We start from the raw sequence: 18,373 nt of genomic DNA, 5'->3' as shown, positions 1-18,373 counted from the left end.
GATAGGATTAGGGTTGGGCTTGTGTTTAGCATTTTATAAGATGGGTTGGGCTCAATTTATACCTCAAACCCGCCCAACTTGCCTGAATTGCAACCCTAAATCTTACAAATCCAAACTACTATGTAAACCCATCAATGTCATACCAGTATTTTTTGGAGAGGAGTGGGAGTCAAAAGTCTTTTTGCTATCTCTCCGATTCATAGTAGATAGGTGTTTAAACTTGTTTGAGATAAAAGATTGAAAATTTTATTGTAGAATAGGTTTCAGAAACCTTGGAAAAAAATACAATCACAATGGGATACTATTCCAATAATAGATCCAAACTAGTATATTATTTCTTTCCAAACCTATGTCCCCGAAGCCAAGGACCACAAATAGACTAGAGGAGAGGTACAAGACAACAAAACAAATTGATATTATTATTTTTTATTAAATAAGCTGACTTCATTGATAACAATGTGCGGAGACTTGCGCTATTTAGATGTACACAGTCACAATTTCTCACCCATTTATTAAAGGGTCAAGTGCAAAAAAATCCCTTGATATATAGAATTTGTGCAAAAATAGTCCATACTTTTTGAAAATGTGTATTTCAATCCATAAAATTCAAAAAATGTACAAATAAACCTCTCTGACCACTTTTTGATCAAAATTGACATTACGTAAATTTAAAAACCCTATTTTTCCCTTGGGTTAAGTGCCAAAAAAAAAAAAAAAACCCTTTACTGTCGACATAGTGCAAAACAGTCCATGTGTGGTATAAAACCCTCCTATACTATCAATTTGGTGCAATTACACTCATGTTCGCATAAAAAGATATTGATACCCTCTCTAATATAAATGAAATAATATTAAAAAAAATTTAGGCAATGTAAAAAATCCATATTAAACAAATATAGAATATAACCACTACTAATTTTTATCTAACCAGACCGAGCCTAAAAATTTCAAAAATTTCGATTAATTTAAGACCATTAACTTTTATTTTTGAATTTTTTTTTCACATAAATTTTATATTAATAGTTACAAAATTCAATATTATCCAATTAAGATCATTAACCTTAAAATAAATATATTTAAGATATTTAATAAGTAATGACAAAACTATAAACAAATTAATTACTAATGAATTTTGAATTAAATTAAAGATATATTAAAAAAAATATAACTTTATTCCTCTTGATTATTGCAGTAAAGCCTTTTTTTTTTTTTTTTACCAACTGTAAAGTTAAACTAATTGATAATTTTTCAACAAATAATGCATTGGGTTTATACAGTAATTATGATAAATTTCAAGGATAATCACTGTTCTTTATTTTTGGAAATTACAATCACCGGAATTTCAAAATTACATGCATTTGCTCACTTTACGCTTTCAGGAGACCCAAAAGGGTGTTATGGGTCCTACTTTCTTTAATTCGAGGGTAGTGAAACTATTTTTTTCTTACAGACACTCATCGGTCTGGTTTAATATGGATTCTTTTAAGAGGGAATTATGGTATTGTGTGTGTGTGTGTGTGTGTGTGTGTGTGTGTGTATATAGTATATGTTTTTTCAAGTGAGAATAAAATGTCATGTCTTTTTTGAAAAAATTTATTTTATGTTAATTTTGATCAAAAAGTAGTCAGAGAGGCTTATTTGCACATTTTTTGAATATTATGGACTAAAATGCACATTTTCAAAAAGTATAAACTATTTCTGCACAAACCCTATAGATCGGGGGGGTTTTTGCACTTAACCCTAAAAATTATATTAGAGAGGGTATTAATGTCTTTTATGCGAATATGAGAGGGGGGGTTAATTACACTAAATTGATAGTATATGGGGGGTTTATACCACACATGAACTGTTTTGCACTATATTGATAGTAGAAGGGAGTTTTTTGCACTTAACCCTTTATTAAATTACAACAAATATCTCTATATATATACACACACATATGTGTGCATGGTGTGTGACAAATACGATGCATGTATTGTGGTCCAATAAGAGATTCAGTCAACTTAAAGTTTTAAACAAGAGTAAGGGATAGTAAGTTTTAGGTGTTGGTATAAAGAAAAAAATTCCAAGTGAATTAAAAGATTAGTAAAAAAAAAAGTGAATTAAAAGATTTTTGTGGAGTCCACACTATTCATAACCCTATAACAGAAGATCAACCGAGGACTACACTTCTCATTACTGGGTTATATCTATTCTAGGTAAAATTTGCTTCCCACTCGAAAATTAAATACCCAATATAATATAAGTAACTTCAATTCATCAGTTTCATATTTCAAATCCACAAAACAAGTGATCATGAGTACAAAGAACTAAAGCTGTAGCTAGGGCTTGCTCTATATGGTTTGTAGGAACAAATGAGAAGTAAAAGCGAAAAAAGAAATGAGACTAGTGTATCATATATCATATATCATATATATGTGTGTGTGACTGTGTGTGAGAGAGATGACAAACGAGCTAGTTACTTTGATAAATTAATAGACTAAAGGAGTTGGCTTAAATATCCTGATTCGACATTAAATCATGTTCAGTACAGTAGAAACAAGATCATCCAAATGCTATTAAAATCTAAACTAATGTCCAAAAAGAACATAATTAACGGTTCAAACTTAATAGGAAAACCACATGCAGGAACAAAATCACCAATTAATACTTACAACCTAGCGTGTTCCACACACGCTCCAAACCTGAGCGTGCTTTAAAAGCGAGGGTTCCCCATCACTAAAGTAAATCAAGTACAATTCTCCCATCAAGTAACTGGAGACAGAAAGGTTCTAGAGAGTGGTCATAATAATATACCAAAGAGAGAGAGCTTTGCACTCAGACGATACTACTAAAAAGTTAAAAAAGTAGAAGAAAATGAGAGATTAGAGAGGTTTTGATGATACTCTTTCAAGATATATTGAAAGTTTGAGGCACAGCCCCTACAACTCCAACTAGGCTATTCAATGCAAAAAGCATTTATTTTCTGGGACTGCACTGCAGAGACGTATCATCACCATGCGTTTCTTCATCACCACTCTCTGTGCACTTATTTTTTGGCACTATTTTTCTCTCTAGTCTTTGCTATAATTACTCTTACCTGCATTTTGTTTCATGTATATATAGGAAATATTGTTGCTATGAGCATATATTGTAGCTATGATTAAAACTTAATCATTGTTCAAAAAAAAAAATGGACTAGGATGTTGAACTTTTCTCTTAGGTAATTCGTGAGTCGTTTGTGCGCTATAGGGTAAATATATTGTGAGTGCGGGCATTTGCCTGAACTTTTGGAGAAAAATAAAAGAAAAAAAGAAGACAATTTTGTAGGTAATTCACTGGTTCTTTCCCATTTGGTGTCCCCAACATTTTTTTTTTTTTTATTTTTCTTTTCGACAATAAGAACAGCCATACGGCATCTACAAAGCACAACCAAAGAAAACCCCTACTCAAAGGTATACGACAAATACCAAATAAAACTACCATAATATGAGATATGGGCACAAAGACCCTGCACCCGTAAAAGCATTCCACGTCCCACTAGCCCAAACTAAAACTCATAGTCAATTGGTCCTTATTAATTGTAGGCTACAGATATGGGCTTAAAGCTGGACCAAAATAAACATCAACCCCAGTTAAGAGGCCCACCATTACCTCAAACTCAGTTCTCCAACGAACATGTCATCTGCCGGCTTCCTTTTCGTAAACATCTCTAGCAACATTATTCCGCAGCTATAAACATTACATTTCGTAGACACTCTTCATTCATAACCATACTCTGTCAAACAATTCAAAAGTTTCAAGAAGCACAATGAAAAGAAATTTCATTATTCACTTCCATGAACTTGGACTTGTCTACAGAAGATATGCATGTTTTAGGAGATATATATATATATATATATATATATATAAAGAAAGAAAGAAAGAGATAAAGAAAAGATAATCAAGTAGTGAGCTAAGCTGGACTTTATTGTGTTGCATTACATTTTCAATCCTAGCATATGAGTAACACAACTAAGCATTTAAAATGCCAGCCTGAGCATGCAATAAAGTGAAGTATTTATTATGTTTAAACAACACCAGAAATATGTTATTCAATTAGAAGCCCAACCGACCATTAATGTGTTGGCCATAGAACTGAAAGCCTCATCAAGAACACGTTTGAAATTGGGAAGATGAGAAGTCTAACTCACAAGAAGTCATAAGTTTCACCACTCTTAGAAATGTAACAATAATTTTAAAAAATGAAGTAGGGAGAATGCGAGAAGTACCTTGTGCAATGTAGCCGAGCGTATCTAAAGTCTTGGTTTGTGCTGCAGTCTTGTCAACTAAATTTTTTGCAATTCCAAAGTCTCCCACATGAGCAACCATTTCTTCATCTAAAAGAACGACAATGGACCACAGGCTCCGGTTGACAATCATGGAGATATTTTAAAGCTAACGCAACATCATACATGACGCTCACTCTTCGAAGGAAATCTAGGTAATAGTTCTCAGAATATATCTACTTCTCAAGACTTCTGTTAGACATGTACTGCAGAACCAAAGCTCTTAACTCAGGATTGGAGGATGTATTTATGACCTTTACTAAATTCCGAAGGCGTACATTTCGCAGCACTTCACATTCTGCATCAAAGCTTTTAAAAGCTCCGTCAAGGTCCAAATTCAATATTTTTACAGCAATGATTGTCCCATCTAAAGAACTCCGCCTCCTGACCCAAGCAAGTTGGCATCACAAAAATCAAAACAACAAAGATTACTACTGATGCAACTACTGGAAGAATATAGTTGAGAAAAACTTGTTTAGTCCGTGTTCTCTGTACATTTTGCAAGCCGAAACTTGCAGAATTGACGGCCCACAGAGATCCTCATTTGCGATAAAAGATTGAGCAGTAAAGTTAACAAAAGTGCCCTCATTTGGAATCTCTCCGGAGAGCTTATTGAAAGAAAGATTCAAATATTTGCGATGTGAAACTTCTTCTAAGGTCTTAGGGATGGTACCTGATAAATTGTTGTAAGAGAGATCCATGAATTCCAACGAAATCAAGTCACCAAATGATTCCCCCGTAATGAGTTCCTCGACAAATTTAGGGAGCTAAGACTTTGGGAGGATCCAATAGCTTGAGGAATGCTTCCTTGTATATTGTTCCAAGATAAATCTACAACGTCAATGACATTAGACATTTTCATTTGTGATGGCAGGTAACCACTTACAGAATTATTAGATAAATCCAAGAGCAGCAGATTTTCAAGGGCGACAGTCTTGTGATCTTAGAAGAGTTAGATAGATACAAGGGGATGTTTCCACCCAACTGATTTGTCTTCTAGATTTAATTCTTCAAGATTAGGAAGCCAAAAACCAATAGTTGATGGCAGATTTCTATCGAGTGTATTGGAAGTCGGGTCAAAGAATTGCAGAGCAGACATGTTAAACATTTGCTCCGGAATACTACCAGTCGGATCACAAATCCGTTCCTGATCACAGGCAAAGCATTTTGTTCATTTCAAATAAAAACACTATTATGATTGAGGAGGCCCCGGATGACATGGGCCAGGTCCGACCCGCAAAACACAACATTCAGTCCGAATAGCTGGGTCATCCCATAGAAAGACACTGCATATGGGCCGAACGGGAGTAAGCCCATCAAGGGTGACCAGGGCTTACAGAGGAATAGGCCCAGATCCAGCAATCAGTAAATATCTTGTAAATATCTTGTAAATATCTATAAATAGGAGTTGGAATGAAGAGGAGAGGGATCTTTTCGGGTTGAGGTGTAAGAATTCTAGAGAGAGAAAGAATAGAAGGAGTTTCTTGCATCTTCAATTGGCGCCGTCTGTGGGAAACGCATGGAAGTTTGGTTGATCAATGAGGAGTATCGAATGGATTCAAACCAATTCGGTTGATCGAGACTCGATCTTTAGGATTTGAATCCAGAGCTGAGCGATTGTGACCTGCTCTGGAGGAATTACAATTCTTCAAGCTTTGGAGTGACTTCAGATCTACGAGTTGTTTGATTGTGGCAGGATCTGACGGATTTAGAGTTCAGACAATTCAGATCTCGTAAACAGTGAGCATAATTCGGAGGATTAGAAGCCAGATCTAAAAAATTCCTACTCACGAAGCTCAGATCTACTCGCGAGCTTGAGATTAATGCCTTTACTCCGTTCGGGAATAATGATAGGTGAAAGCTCCAATCCGATGGAAGCTGTCCAGCAAACAAAGCTTGAAGAGTTGATGAACTTGATTGAAGCTCTCAGAAAAGAAAATGCAGAATTGAAAGCTGGACTGCAACATCGGCAAATACCTGCAGTTTCGCATCCACCTCCGGTCGGAGAAGGAGGTGTTCAATCCAATATCGCGCATCAAGGCGATCAGAACGAGAACAATCAGTCAGCTCACCACCGTGATGAAAGGATGATGGACAATTTGCCGCCAAATGTTCGTCGAGTTGAAGATCACGAAGGATCGACTCACGTTGATCCGCAGCGGGAAAGGTTTGACCGAGAGGAAGTGATGGAGGTTGATCGCCGTCGAGTAGCGTCGCCTTGGCAAAGAGAGTTCATAGAGGAACGGTCGTTCGATCCGTCTTACCGGCCCTCCATGGTTACTGTCACTCATCACGGTTCGGAGGGCAGAACCGTAACTCACAGAGCTACCGCTGGACTCCAGAGAGAGAATGAAGCTCTCCGATCCGCAGCCCGGACGGTGGATTCACCATTCACCGACGAGATCTTGAATGCGCCGCATCCAAGGAAGTTTGCTATGCCAGTCTTTATTCTGTTTGACGGAACGACCGATCCGATCGATCATGTGTATCATATCCAGTTGAAAATGGCCCTGAATACGGAAAACGACTCTTTAATGTGCAAATGTTTCCCTACAAGCCTGGCCGGACCGGCGCTCAGCTGGTTCAAAAACTTGCCTAGGAGCTCCATTGGCAGTTTCAGGGACCTGTGCGATCGGTTCATAAGCCAGTACTATGGGAACAAACGCCCGCCGAAGGACATCTCGAGCCTGTTCACGATGCGGCAGCACAAGGATGAACGTCTCCAGGCCTTTCTTACCAGGTTTAATCTCACTAAGAGTATGGTGATCGAATGCCACCCTTCTACGGCAGTTCAAGCCTTCAAGTTAGCCATGACACGCGGAACTCCGTTTCACACCAGTCTGGTAGTGAATACGCCGGCTACCATGGATGAACTCAATGAGAGAGCCGATGGCTTCGTGCGCCTCGAAGAAGAGGAGGCAGCTAATGCTCGGACAACGTCGCTTGTGTCGACCGAGGAAAAGTCCAAGGCAAAGATCAGGCAGAAGCAGGCTCAGCCGCAACGTCAGACCACTTGGAAGGCCGAAAAAAGGTCCAGGGAGGAAGAGTTGATTACTCCGCTGAAGATCACTCTGGCGAGGCTGTATCAGGAGAACAAGGACAAGTTTCATCCACCACTGCCAATTAGACAACCCCTCGAACAGAGGGATCAAACTAAACATTGTGCTTTTCATTCTGATTTCGGACATCAGACTAACGAATGCAGGAACCTGAGGAGGCAAGTGGAGATGTTGATAGCTATAGGGGAGTTTGCGAGTTATGTTCAAGGCTCGGCGATGGAGCAGAATCGACCAGTGGAACAAATAAAAAGGAGTCATAAACAAAGCTCCCACAATTCGCAACCAGTTCGTATAATCAATGCTATCCATGGTCGACCCGAGCCTAGTGAAGAGTCAGATGAGCTGCTATGAGTGCGCCTGCGGCAGGCGCAGATGAAGAAAAGGGTCGGCAATGTGACCACTCTACACCAGCAGAGCCCGTCAATGCAGATAAAGTTCGACTGGACAGACCTGCAGCGTGTTCAACTGCCTCATGACGACCCGTTGGTAGTCAGTTTGATAGTGGCAGATTGCTTGGTGCGCAGAGTTCTGATCGATCCTGGGAGCAGTGCGAATGTTATGCCGAGGGACACATTTGACAGGCTCGACATTAAACCAGAGAGGCTCAAGCCCACCGGAAATCCCTTATTAGGGTTCGATGGGAAGAGGGTGGAACCCGTCGGGATGGTGGAAGTAGAAGTTCAAGCTGCAGAACGAGCTCTTATGGAAACTTTTGTGGTTGTGGAAATTCACCCCTCGTATAATCTCCTGATGGGAAGAGGATGGATTCACAGAGTCCGAGGTGTACCCTCAACTCTGCATCAGGTCATGAGGTGCCTCGGGCCCGATGGAGATAAAGTAATAGACATTCGGGGGGATCAGGTCGCAGCCAAAGAGTGTTATTCCGTCACACTAAAGCATGCTGGGAAAGGAAAGGCGCCCGTCCGTTCGACAAGCCCCAGATAGCAATTACAGGAACCTCCACTCGAGCAGAATAGGGTGGAGGAGTCAGCCGACTTGACCGAGGAGCCCCTTCTGGATGTGCAGATCGATCAGTCCAGGCCAGAACGAACTACCAGAGTAGGTATAAGACTGACCAGAGAAGAGCAGCAAGAGCTAGTGGATTTCTTGTCCCACAATGTCGACGTATTTGCATGGAGTCACCTAGACATGCCTGGAATTAGTCCTTCCGTATCCTGTCATTCCCTGAATGTCAATCCCAATTTCAAACCAGTGAAACAGAAGCAGCGAAGATTTGCTCCAGAACGTAATCAGATCATAGCGGAAGAAGTCGATAGGCTGCTTGATGCGGGATTTATCAGAGAGGTGCACTACCCTGAGTGGTTGTCCAACGTCGTTGTGGTGCAGAAGAAAAATGGGAAATGGCGAGTATGCATTGATTTCACCAATTTGAACAAAGCCTGTCCGAAGGACAGCTTCCCGTTGCCTAAGATTGATCAAATGGTGGATGCCACCACTGGGTATGAGCGTTTAACCTTTCTGGACGCATATTCAGGTTATAATCAGATTCCTATGGACCCCGCAGATGAAGAAAAAACTTCTTTTGTCACCGAGCGAGGAACATACTGCTACAAAGTTATGCCTTTTGGACTAAAGAATGCGGGAGCAACTTATCAACGACTTGTTAGCAAAGTTTTTAAGAATCAAATGGGTAAGACTGTCGAAGCCTATATTGATGATATGGTGGTAAAGAGTAGGAAAAAGGATGATCATCTGAAGCATCTGCAAGAGGTATTTGATGTACTAAAGCGATATGGGATGAGGCTCAATCCGACCAAGTGCTCGTTCGGTGTGAGTTCCGGGCAGTTTCTGGGACACGTGGTCAACCGCAGGGGCATCGAAGTTAGCCCCGCTCAAGCAGAGGCTTTGATTAAGAATGCCGAGCCAAAGACGATCAGAGAGGTGCAAGCCCTAACAGGACGAATAGCTGCATTAAGTCGATTTATTTCAAAATTGTCAGACCACTGCAAACCATTCTTTGATACGATTCGGAGCCATGGAAGGCAGGTCTGGGGGGATGAGCAACGACAGGCATTGACTCATTTGAAGCAATATATGCAGAATCCACCAGTCCTGTCAGCCCCAGAACCGGAAGAAAAGTTATTTCTATATCTTGGAGTATCTGGTGTCGCGACGAGTGCCGTTCTGATTCGTTGCAAGGAAGGGGTGCAATACCCGGTATTTTATGTAAGCAAAACACTGATGGAGGCAGAAAAAAGATACTCAAAGGCCGAACGGGTGGTACTTGCACTTGTAAATGCAAAAAGAAAGTTGAGGCATTATTTCGAATCCCACCCCATAGCTGTTCTAACAACTTTCCCAATCAGAACGCTCATGCACAAGCCAGAGCTCTCGGGCAGAATGACAAAGTGGGCCATAGAGTTGAGTTCATTTGACATAACGTACGAGCCGAGAACAGCTGTTAAAGGGCAAGCGGTGGCCGATTTCCTACTAGAATGTGATGCCGAAGATACGGAAGAGGACCTTAGAAGCGGCTCTTGGAAACTTTTTGTGGATGGCTCCTCTAACCAGATGGGGGCTGGGATTGGGATCAAACTGCAAACCCCAGAGGGTACTTCCTTGAGCCAAGCACTCAGACTTGAGTTCCGAGCCACCAATAATGAAGCGGAATACGAGGCGTTGCTAAATGGATTAAAGTTGGCCAGAGAGCTACAGATCAAAAGTTTGACAGTGTATAGTGACTCGCAGCTGATTGTTCGGCAGGTAAATGGTGCGTACGCAACCAAGGATGACATGATGGGGGCATATCGTTCTGCCGTTCTGCGTAGAGCCAAGGACTTTGCAAAGATTGAATTCATACAGTTGCCGAGGGAACAGAATGCAGATGCAGACCGTTTAGCATGCAGTGCTTCGAGTTGCGGTGAAACATTGGCGAGGGTGATTCCAGTAGGAATAGTGACCCAGCCGTCCATTTTCGAAGAACCGATGGACTCGGACCCTTGGCAAGTCAACGTCATACCGTATGAACCGAGTTGGATTGACCCAATCATTACCTATATTCGAGATGGCGTGTTGCCTATGCAAAGGGATGAAGCTAGGAAACTCAAAAAGAATGCTGCCAAGTACGCCATCGTGCGGAACCAGCTGTACAGAAGGTCCTATTCTGGCCCGTACTTGAAATGTGTCACCCCCGCGGAGTCGCAGCAGGTATTGCGAGCTATTCATGAGGGTGTGTGTGGCAATCATTCTGGGGGAAGATCGTTAGCGCATAAAGCAATGACACAAGGGTATTTCTGGCCAAACATGTCAAGAGATGCGGAGGAGTTCTCTCGAAGGTGCGATAAGTGCCAACGATATGGACCAATGATCCACCAACCACCTGAGGAATTGCACGTAATGGCCTCGCCGTGGCCTTTCGCGCAATGGGGGATGGATGTGGTCGGTCCTCTGCCAACTGCAAGAGCTCAGAACAAGTATGTGTTACTGGCCACGGATTATTTCACTAAATGGGTGGAGGCAGAACCGTATCCTAGCGTGACTCAGACTCAGGTGAGACGATTTATCTGGAACAACATTATCTGCCGCTTCGGTGTTCCCAGAACAATAGTCATGGACAATGGCACAAACCTCGACAGCAGGCAAGTAAGAAAGCTGCTGGAGGAGTATGGAATCAACCAGAAGTTGGCTGCAGTAAGTCATCCTCAGGCCAACGGACAAGCAGAAATCACAAACAGAACCATTTTCGCCTGCATTAAGAAGAAGCTGGAAGATCATAAGGGGAAGTGGTTGGATGAACTCCCGAACGTTCTATGGGCTTACAGAACCACCCCAAGGCGGCCGACTGGGGAGAGCCCGTTCGCAATGGCGTATGGTACTGAAGCAGTTATACCAGTTGAGCATTTAGTCCCCACTATCAGAAGCTTAGCATGGAGTCGGGATCAGAACGACAAGATGTTAAGATTGAACCTCGACATGATAGACGAAAGGAGGGACGCAGCGGCTATAAGGCTAGCATCGTATCAGCAAGTGCTGGCGAATAGTCACAACAAGAGAGTAAAACACAGAGATTTTGCCCCTGGCGATCTGGTTCTGAAAAGAAAGGTGGGGATGGTCAAAAAAATGATGCCACCCTGGGAAGGCCCATACAGAATTGCGGAAGTCATTGGCAAGGGGGCATATACGTTGGAAACCATGGCGGGAAGGTTGGTCAGCAAGCCCTGGAACGCCACGTCTCTGAAGAGGTACTACCAATAGAAGCTAAGTTCTGGCTTTAATTGGATGTTATTTGTTGTCAATCAAATACGTATGAATGAGCAAGTTACTAGAATTTACAAAAAAAGAATTTTCTTTTCCAACGGTCTACTATAAAAATTTAAAGCCAAGTGGCAAGTGGCATTCTAGCCGAGCGCCAGGCACTTAAGCAAGATAAGTGGCAGCTGGCACTATAAGCCGAACGCCAGACACTTGCTAAAAATTTAAAGCCAAGTGGCAAGTGGCATTTTAGCCGAGCGCCAGGCACTTAAGCAAGATAAGTGGCAGCTGGCACTATAAGCCGAACGCCAGACACTTGCTAAAAATTTAAAGCCAAGTGGCAAGTGGCATTCTAGCCGAGCGCCAGGCACTTAAGCAAGATAAGTGGCAGCTGGCACTATAAGCCGAACGCCAGACACTTGCTAAAAATTTAAAGCCAAGTGGCAAGTGGCATTCTAGCCGAGCGCCAGGCACTTAAGCAAGATAAGTGGCAGCTGGCACTATAAGCCGAACGCCAGACACTTGCTAAAAATTTAAAGCCAAGTGGCAAGTGGCATTCTAGCCGAGCGCCAGGCACTTAAGCAAGATAAGTGGCAGCTGGTACTATAAGCCGAACGCCAGACACTTGCTAAAAATTTAAAGCCAAGTGGCAAGTGGCATTCTAGCCGAGCGCCAGGCACTTAAGCAAGATAAGTGGCAGCTGGCACTATAAGCCGAACGCCAGACACTTGCTAAAAATTTAAAGCCAAGTGGCAAGTGGCATTCTAGCCGAGCGCTAGGCACTTAAGCAAGATAAGTGGCAGCTAGCACTACAAGCCGAACGCCAGACACTTGCTAAAAATTTAAAGCCAAGTGGCAAGTGGCATTCTAGCCGAGCGCCAGGCACTTGCCGTACAAACACACGGCGAAGCTAATATAAAAAGAAAAAGAGAGAAAAGATATGTATGTACTGAAGATAAGTTGAATAGAGCACAACACATAGAGATCAAGAGTTCTGTCATTTCATTAATATTGAACATTGAGTTTACAAAAGAGAGATGTCCATCATTACAAGAAGATATGAACTAGAAGAATTCGAAGGAGCCCTAGCTAGACGCCTCAGTACCAACAGCATCCTGGTCTTGCCGACTCGCCTCCTCGGCCCCATCAGCCGCCTCACCCTCATGAGGTGGGGAATCCAGGTGAATGACTGAATCGTTCGGCTGGGGTTCAGCGTCAGCAGTGGCTATAGAAGGAGCCACGGTTGACGATTGGGGAGCGGTCAGTGGCAGAGCAGTAGGAGGAGCTGTGATGATCCTTGAGGATGCGATGTCCTGGCACTCATCAAATATACGTTCCGCTTCGGTGGGTTCTGGGTCGACATAGACCCCCAGAGGTTCGATCCCCAGATCCTTGTCTACCTCATCCGGAGTGGAGCTGGTCTGTCCCTCATCCGGAACCCGGTCGGCGAAACCTTCCCGGAATCCTTGAGCATACCGAAGAGCACCGACCCTGGAGAACCGAGCGTGAAGGGCCAGCATCCCACCACCCACTCTGCTGATCGCGTCGATCAGAGCGGTACGCTCGTCGAGAGCTCTTTTTTCAAAAGCCATCCGAGCAGACTGTTCATCAGCTAGAAGGCGCTGGAGTTCTGCCTTCTCTTCTCTAATTGATTCCCGCTCAGTCTGCCAGACGCTCTTCTCAAGCTGGAGGGCGTCCTTCTCATCCTGAAGGGAATCATTCTCCTTCTTCAGGACATCTCTCTCTTGCTCGGCTTTGTCAAGCCGAACCAGCACCTCGGTATTCTTCATGGCAAGGAGGTCATTTTCTTTATTAGCCACCTCCAGGCTGTCAGAATACTTTCGGGCCCTGGCGTTCCCCATCTCCACCTGCTTCTGCATGGCCATCATCCCGAACAATGTCTGCATAGGTGCACATTAAAAACGGTTAAACCAATAGTCAGAACGGGCAAAGGCAGGACCAAGTAATATGAGAGAATTCATGAGTTAGAAAATAAAAGTCACCTCCATAGCAGATTGGGGAAAGCGACTGAACACGTCCTTCTGGGAAAGGCCCTTTGCCGCCTCAAGGTCCTTCGGAGTCCACATGCTCCTGTAGTAGGCCATAGCGGTCTGGCCATCCTTCAGCATGGTCTCGTTCGGTTTCACGAACGTCCCATCCGTTCGGGTGTACCGAGGGGCCCATGGCGGTAAGCTGGGGATAGAAGGGGGGCCTGAAGCAGAAGCAGAGCCACCAGCTGCGGGAGGCCCAGAGGGAGAAGGAGCTCTGATCGCTCGGTGCAAGAGAGTACCCGGCCCAGAGACCCGGGTCCTTCTAATGAGAGGCTCCTCCTCAGGATCGATTTCACTGTCAGGATGAGGCCTTTTGCCTCGTTCTTTGTCCCGACCGCCCCCCGCAGCAGCAGGAGCTATGGTAGCTGGGGAGGGCGCGTTCTGGTTGGCAGCAGGGGCGCTGGCAACAGGGTTAGTAGCCACTGCGCTCGGGACAGTGTCAGATATGGTGGCTGAAGAAGAAGCTGACGCTGGAGAGGAGGTCGCCCCAGCAGCAGGAGTGGCTGGGGGAGTATTTTTCCTCCTGCCAAAAGAGGGAATCTGAAGTCTGCTCATGTTGTAGCCGAGTGATGAGAGCGCAAAGAGGTTGTCTGAAGTGAGGAGATCTGAGCAGGAAGGAATATCGTTCAGAACGTATCTCTTCAAGTAGTTACTCCTATCCCTGCAAACACTATAGCTCAAGTCATCACAAGGTATTCCCAAGGAGCGGCATAAGTAAGTGCAAAAACGAGGAACGCATGTTTCACAGGGGCAGTCATGTTTATGGGATTTGAATTTTTTATAGGAGGAGACAGAGCAGACACCAAAGGCGCTCGGGATTGGGTAATCCTCTGCAGCCGGCGAAGACCAAGCCCCACTAATGCCCACTATGCTATCCCTCCAACCCTTTTCAGATTTTATTGTGTCAGTGCATATGGACATCTTCTCGAACGGGTAGAGGTGGTAGAAGGGCTCGTTAGTACGAATCTTACTGACCTTATAGCACAGAAGGAGGTCTATGAGGTCGAGGTCCAGATTTCTGTCACGCATCAATAAGAGCATAACAGATATGATCCTAAAGAAGTTGGGGTTGACCTGCAGAGGGGATATCCCCAATCTATTGAAGACATAACTAAAGAAAGGGTGCAGAGGGAACCTAACAACATTCAATTGAAGGTTCGTGAATAAGACTTCGCCGGGCAGGAGGCCGGCGCCGGTCGTAATATTAACGTCTTGGGGGCAAACCCTAACTTCGATGTTGTCAGGAAGTCTAAGTCTCATACGAAGAACATCCAGATCTACAACCATGGTGGAAGTGCTAGAAGAATCTAAAAGAGGGAAAATGGAAGCCTGCCGAAAGTAAAAAGAACGAAACTAACCTCGGAGGACTGCAAGATCGCTGGAAGAATGACTCTCGAAGGATTTCACCAGAAAAAGCTTAGCACTGTTCTAGAAAGAGAGAGACTTGGCTGATGATGCAGACGGTAAAGGGAAGTGAAGTGGAATTCTAGAGCATTATAAAGGCGAGGGGGCCCGAGGGCCGAAGCGTCGGGAAGGCGAGAAATCCCTCGAGCCCCGGAACATTGATTCTGGATCTGACCGTCCGCTCCCCCACGTGGTTATCTCGAGCCGTCAGCGTCATGATGAGACGCCATCAATAATTACCCCTTATTAAATAAGGGGCAATTATGGGGGCAGTTGAGGAGGCCCCGGATGACATGGGCCAGGTCCGACCCGCAAAACACAACATTCAGTCCGAACAGCTGGGTCAGCCCATAGAAAGACACTGCCATATGGGCCGAACGGGAGTAAGCCCATCAAGGGTGACCAGGGCTTACAGAGGAATAGGCCCAGATCCAGCAATCAGTAAATATCTTGTAAATATCTTGTAAATATCTATAAATAGGAGTTGGAATGAAGAGGAGAGGGATCTTTTCGGGTTGAGGTGTAAGAATTCTAGAGAGAGAAAGAATAGAAGGAGTTTCTTGCATCTTCAATGATAAAGTAGTGGAATAACTGTGTATATATATATATATATATATATTTATATGCAGGCATGGACATGGTTAAGGACCGCCCTCACTGAATTTTTTCCTATTTATATTATTGCCTATACTTTTTTGTTAAAGTTTATAAAATGCCCCCTCAATTTGTAAATTTTTTTAAATTACCCCATCTCAATTGATAAAAATACTACATTTTACATTCTTCCCACCACTATTTTTTTGGATCCAAAAGATAATCATCTGTTTTTTACTCTCTACCGTCCGCCACATTCATGATTCTCTCTCTCACTCTTTGATATTCCTACTAAATTTTATAAAATACCCACTATATATATATATATATATATATATATATATATATATATATATATATATATATATATATATATATTATTGCGATTTAGATCCAAAAAAAGTAAAGTAAATCGGCTTTATTATTTCTTCTGATCCCACATCTATGATAATCTAGAAAGCACGGACATAGTAAAAAGATCAAAGAATCTGAGTTAGACAAGTCACAAAAAAATAAATTCTTATATTTATTATTTTATTTAAAAAAATTATCTTCAATTTTTTATATTCTTCAACAACGCCCCCCTCAAAAAAATTCCTGAGTCCGTCACTGTATATATGATATAAAAGTCATTACAATTCTTAGTATAAAAATTAGAAATAAATTAAGTTTGATAACTATTACTTAATAGATATATAAAGTCCAAGACAATGGCGGATCAATGAATTGTCAATGAGGTGAGCTAATATTTCTTTGGGTGGGCTAATATTAGTAATAAATTTTTATTTTTTTGGACTGGACTAGAATTAAGTATAGTAAATTTTTTTTTTTTTTTTTTTTGGGGGTGGTCTTCAACCCACCCTTGGATCTGGCAGTGGTTTAAGTCATACTTGTGTCCTATTTTTTTAAAAATTAAACATGTCGAAGTATTCGTGTCGTATCATATCCGTATCTCATGCCCGTGTCCATGATACATAGCTTTCAAATGACTTAACTACTTAAATAAATTTAAAAGAATTATTAACCCCATGGTTTCAACTCAAGTGCGTTTGTCTAATTTTGATTATAACAAACCATTTTAGAGGTTACATGCTCGTGTCCATGCTACATAGCTTGTCGCGTCCATTTTATAACAAACCATTTTTTTAAATTTAACGTGTTGAAGTATCCGTATCGTGTCATATCTGTATCCATGCCTGTGCCCATGCTATATAGCTTTCAAATGACATAACTATTTAAATAAATTTAAAAGAATTATTAACCCCAAAGTTTCAACTCAAGTGCGTTTGTCTAATTTTGATTATAACAAACCATTTTAGATGTTACGAACTTTTTATTTTATTTTATTTTTTAGCCCTGGTAGCATGGGCGAAAAGAAATTAAACCAAGTCCACTATGATCATTTTCTATTATCGTTATTATCATGTTCCATAATAATTTAGTTTAAAAAATAATCCCATTCCCACCTTCCGAGTCCTGTAAACCAGACGAAATAAAATTCTGGATAAAAAAATTGTAAATGATGGAGTGATATGGGACATAGAAGCAAGGTTTAAGGGAACTTTAAAAAATAATTAACGGTTATAGATCCAAGGATGATTAATTTGTAAGTATGACAAAAATGATATGATTATGATTTGAGATCAAGTGATTCGAGTGCTTACTCACTATCATCAACCCACAGGGCCACAACTAACCCATTTTAACTAACTTACTAGTGAAGACATTTTAAGATTTTTAGAAAAAATTAGTTAAAATGGATGATTGAGCATAATTTGCTCACAATGTTGATAATATCAGAATTTATATGCACAAAATAAAAAGTAGGAGTATATTTTGCATTTTATCTTATTATTTATATATATATTTCGTATGGTTTTTATTATAATGTATCTATTTCTCAAAAATATTTTAAAAAATAAATAAATATGCGGTGTAGTTTTTGAAACTACAAGGGTGCTGTCTGCAATTTTATCATTGTCGAGGGGGTTTATGTGCAATTTACCAAGACTTTAACTTCCTAAATATCCCAAATTACCTAAGCCGTACTCATTGTTATATTAGTATTAGGATTGTACGAAATTACCCTCTAATTCCTTCCTGAATCCTGATTAGGAAAAGATTATATCTTTACATATTTAGATCGGCTTACTCGGATGGAACGATTAGGACACTATGTGCAATTTCAGTTTTGGTAGAGTGGTTTAGGCTGCAATTTTCCAACTTTTATACATCAGCTTTACTCATAAGGATCACTGTGCAATATCAGCATTGTTAAAGGGGTTTAAGCTGCAATTTACTAACTTTTACATATGAGTTTAAGGTTGGCATCGCCGACTGTAACATCCTCTATCCCTAAAAATCTAAGCCGTCATACGATGTTCAGAGTGAGACGAGGAAATAAACTCTCGAATCTTTGCTCTATTAGGAAAAGATTATATCTCTATATATAGATCACCTTTACTCATAAGGTTTGCTCTATTAGGAAAAGATTATATCTTTATACATAGATCAACTTTACTCATAAGGTTTTTTTTTTTTCGGAGAATAACTTTACTCATAAGGTTTGCGTCGCTGCCAATTGTGAAGTTTTAAGATTATTGCAGGCTTGAGGTAAGCTGTTTGATTGTTCGTATTCACTATATATATGTGTGTGTGTGTGTGTATAAATATATATTGTTTTTATGGGTTGGGACGGGGATGAGACTTGGATTTGTTTTTAATATTGAAAATTAATTTTATTAGA

General features: G+C 41.6%; 2 protein-coding genes across 5 annotated transcripts in view; one reads left to right on the top strand and one right to left on the bottom strand.

Annotated features, from left to right (window-relative positions):
• The window catches only part of LOC132271749 (probable F-box protein At1g44080), a 55,761-nt gene that overhangs the window by 35,753 nt on the left and 1,635 nt on the right, over positions 1–18,373 (top strand). Inside the window, exons 1-2 of one of the 4 annotated variants that reach the window (XM_059773219.1) lie at positions 17,967–18,155; positions 18,192–18,240. The exons of 1 other annotated variant lie outside the window; for it this stretch is intronic. The gene's annotated coding sequence lies outside the window, so the exon portion shown is untranslated. Of the gene's footprint in view, positions 1–17,965; positions 18,241–18,373 lie in introns of those variants that run through there. 2 more of the 4 variants (XM_059773220.1, XM_059773218.1) reach the window with 2 other exon arrangements.
• LOC132268652 (uncharacterized) lies at positions 12,579–14,577 on the bottom strand. The gene is made up of 2 exons (XM_059769470.1): positions 13,582–14,577; positions 12,579–13,479 (listed from the first exon to the last, which is right to left on the bottom strand). Exons 1-2 carry the CDS (start codon positions 14,548–14,550, stop codon positions 12,664–12,666), a joined length of 1,785 nt encoding a protein of 594 aa, XP_059625453.1. The 5' UTR covers positions 14,551–14,577; the 3' UTR covers positions 12,579–12,663.

Source organism: Cornus florida, unplaced genomic scaffold (assembly GCF_030987335.1).
Source record: "Cornus florida cultivar Cherokee Brave unplaced genomic scaffold, ASM3098733v1 CherokeeBrave_3.0.0_Hap2_Chr08, whole genome shotgun sequence".
Lineage (NCBI taxonomy): Eukaryota > Viridiplantae > Streptophyta > Magnoliopsida > Cornales > Cornaceae > Cornus > Cornus florida.
This window is presented reverse-complemented; position numbering and strand designations above follow the sequence as displayed.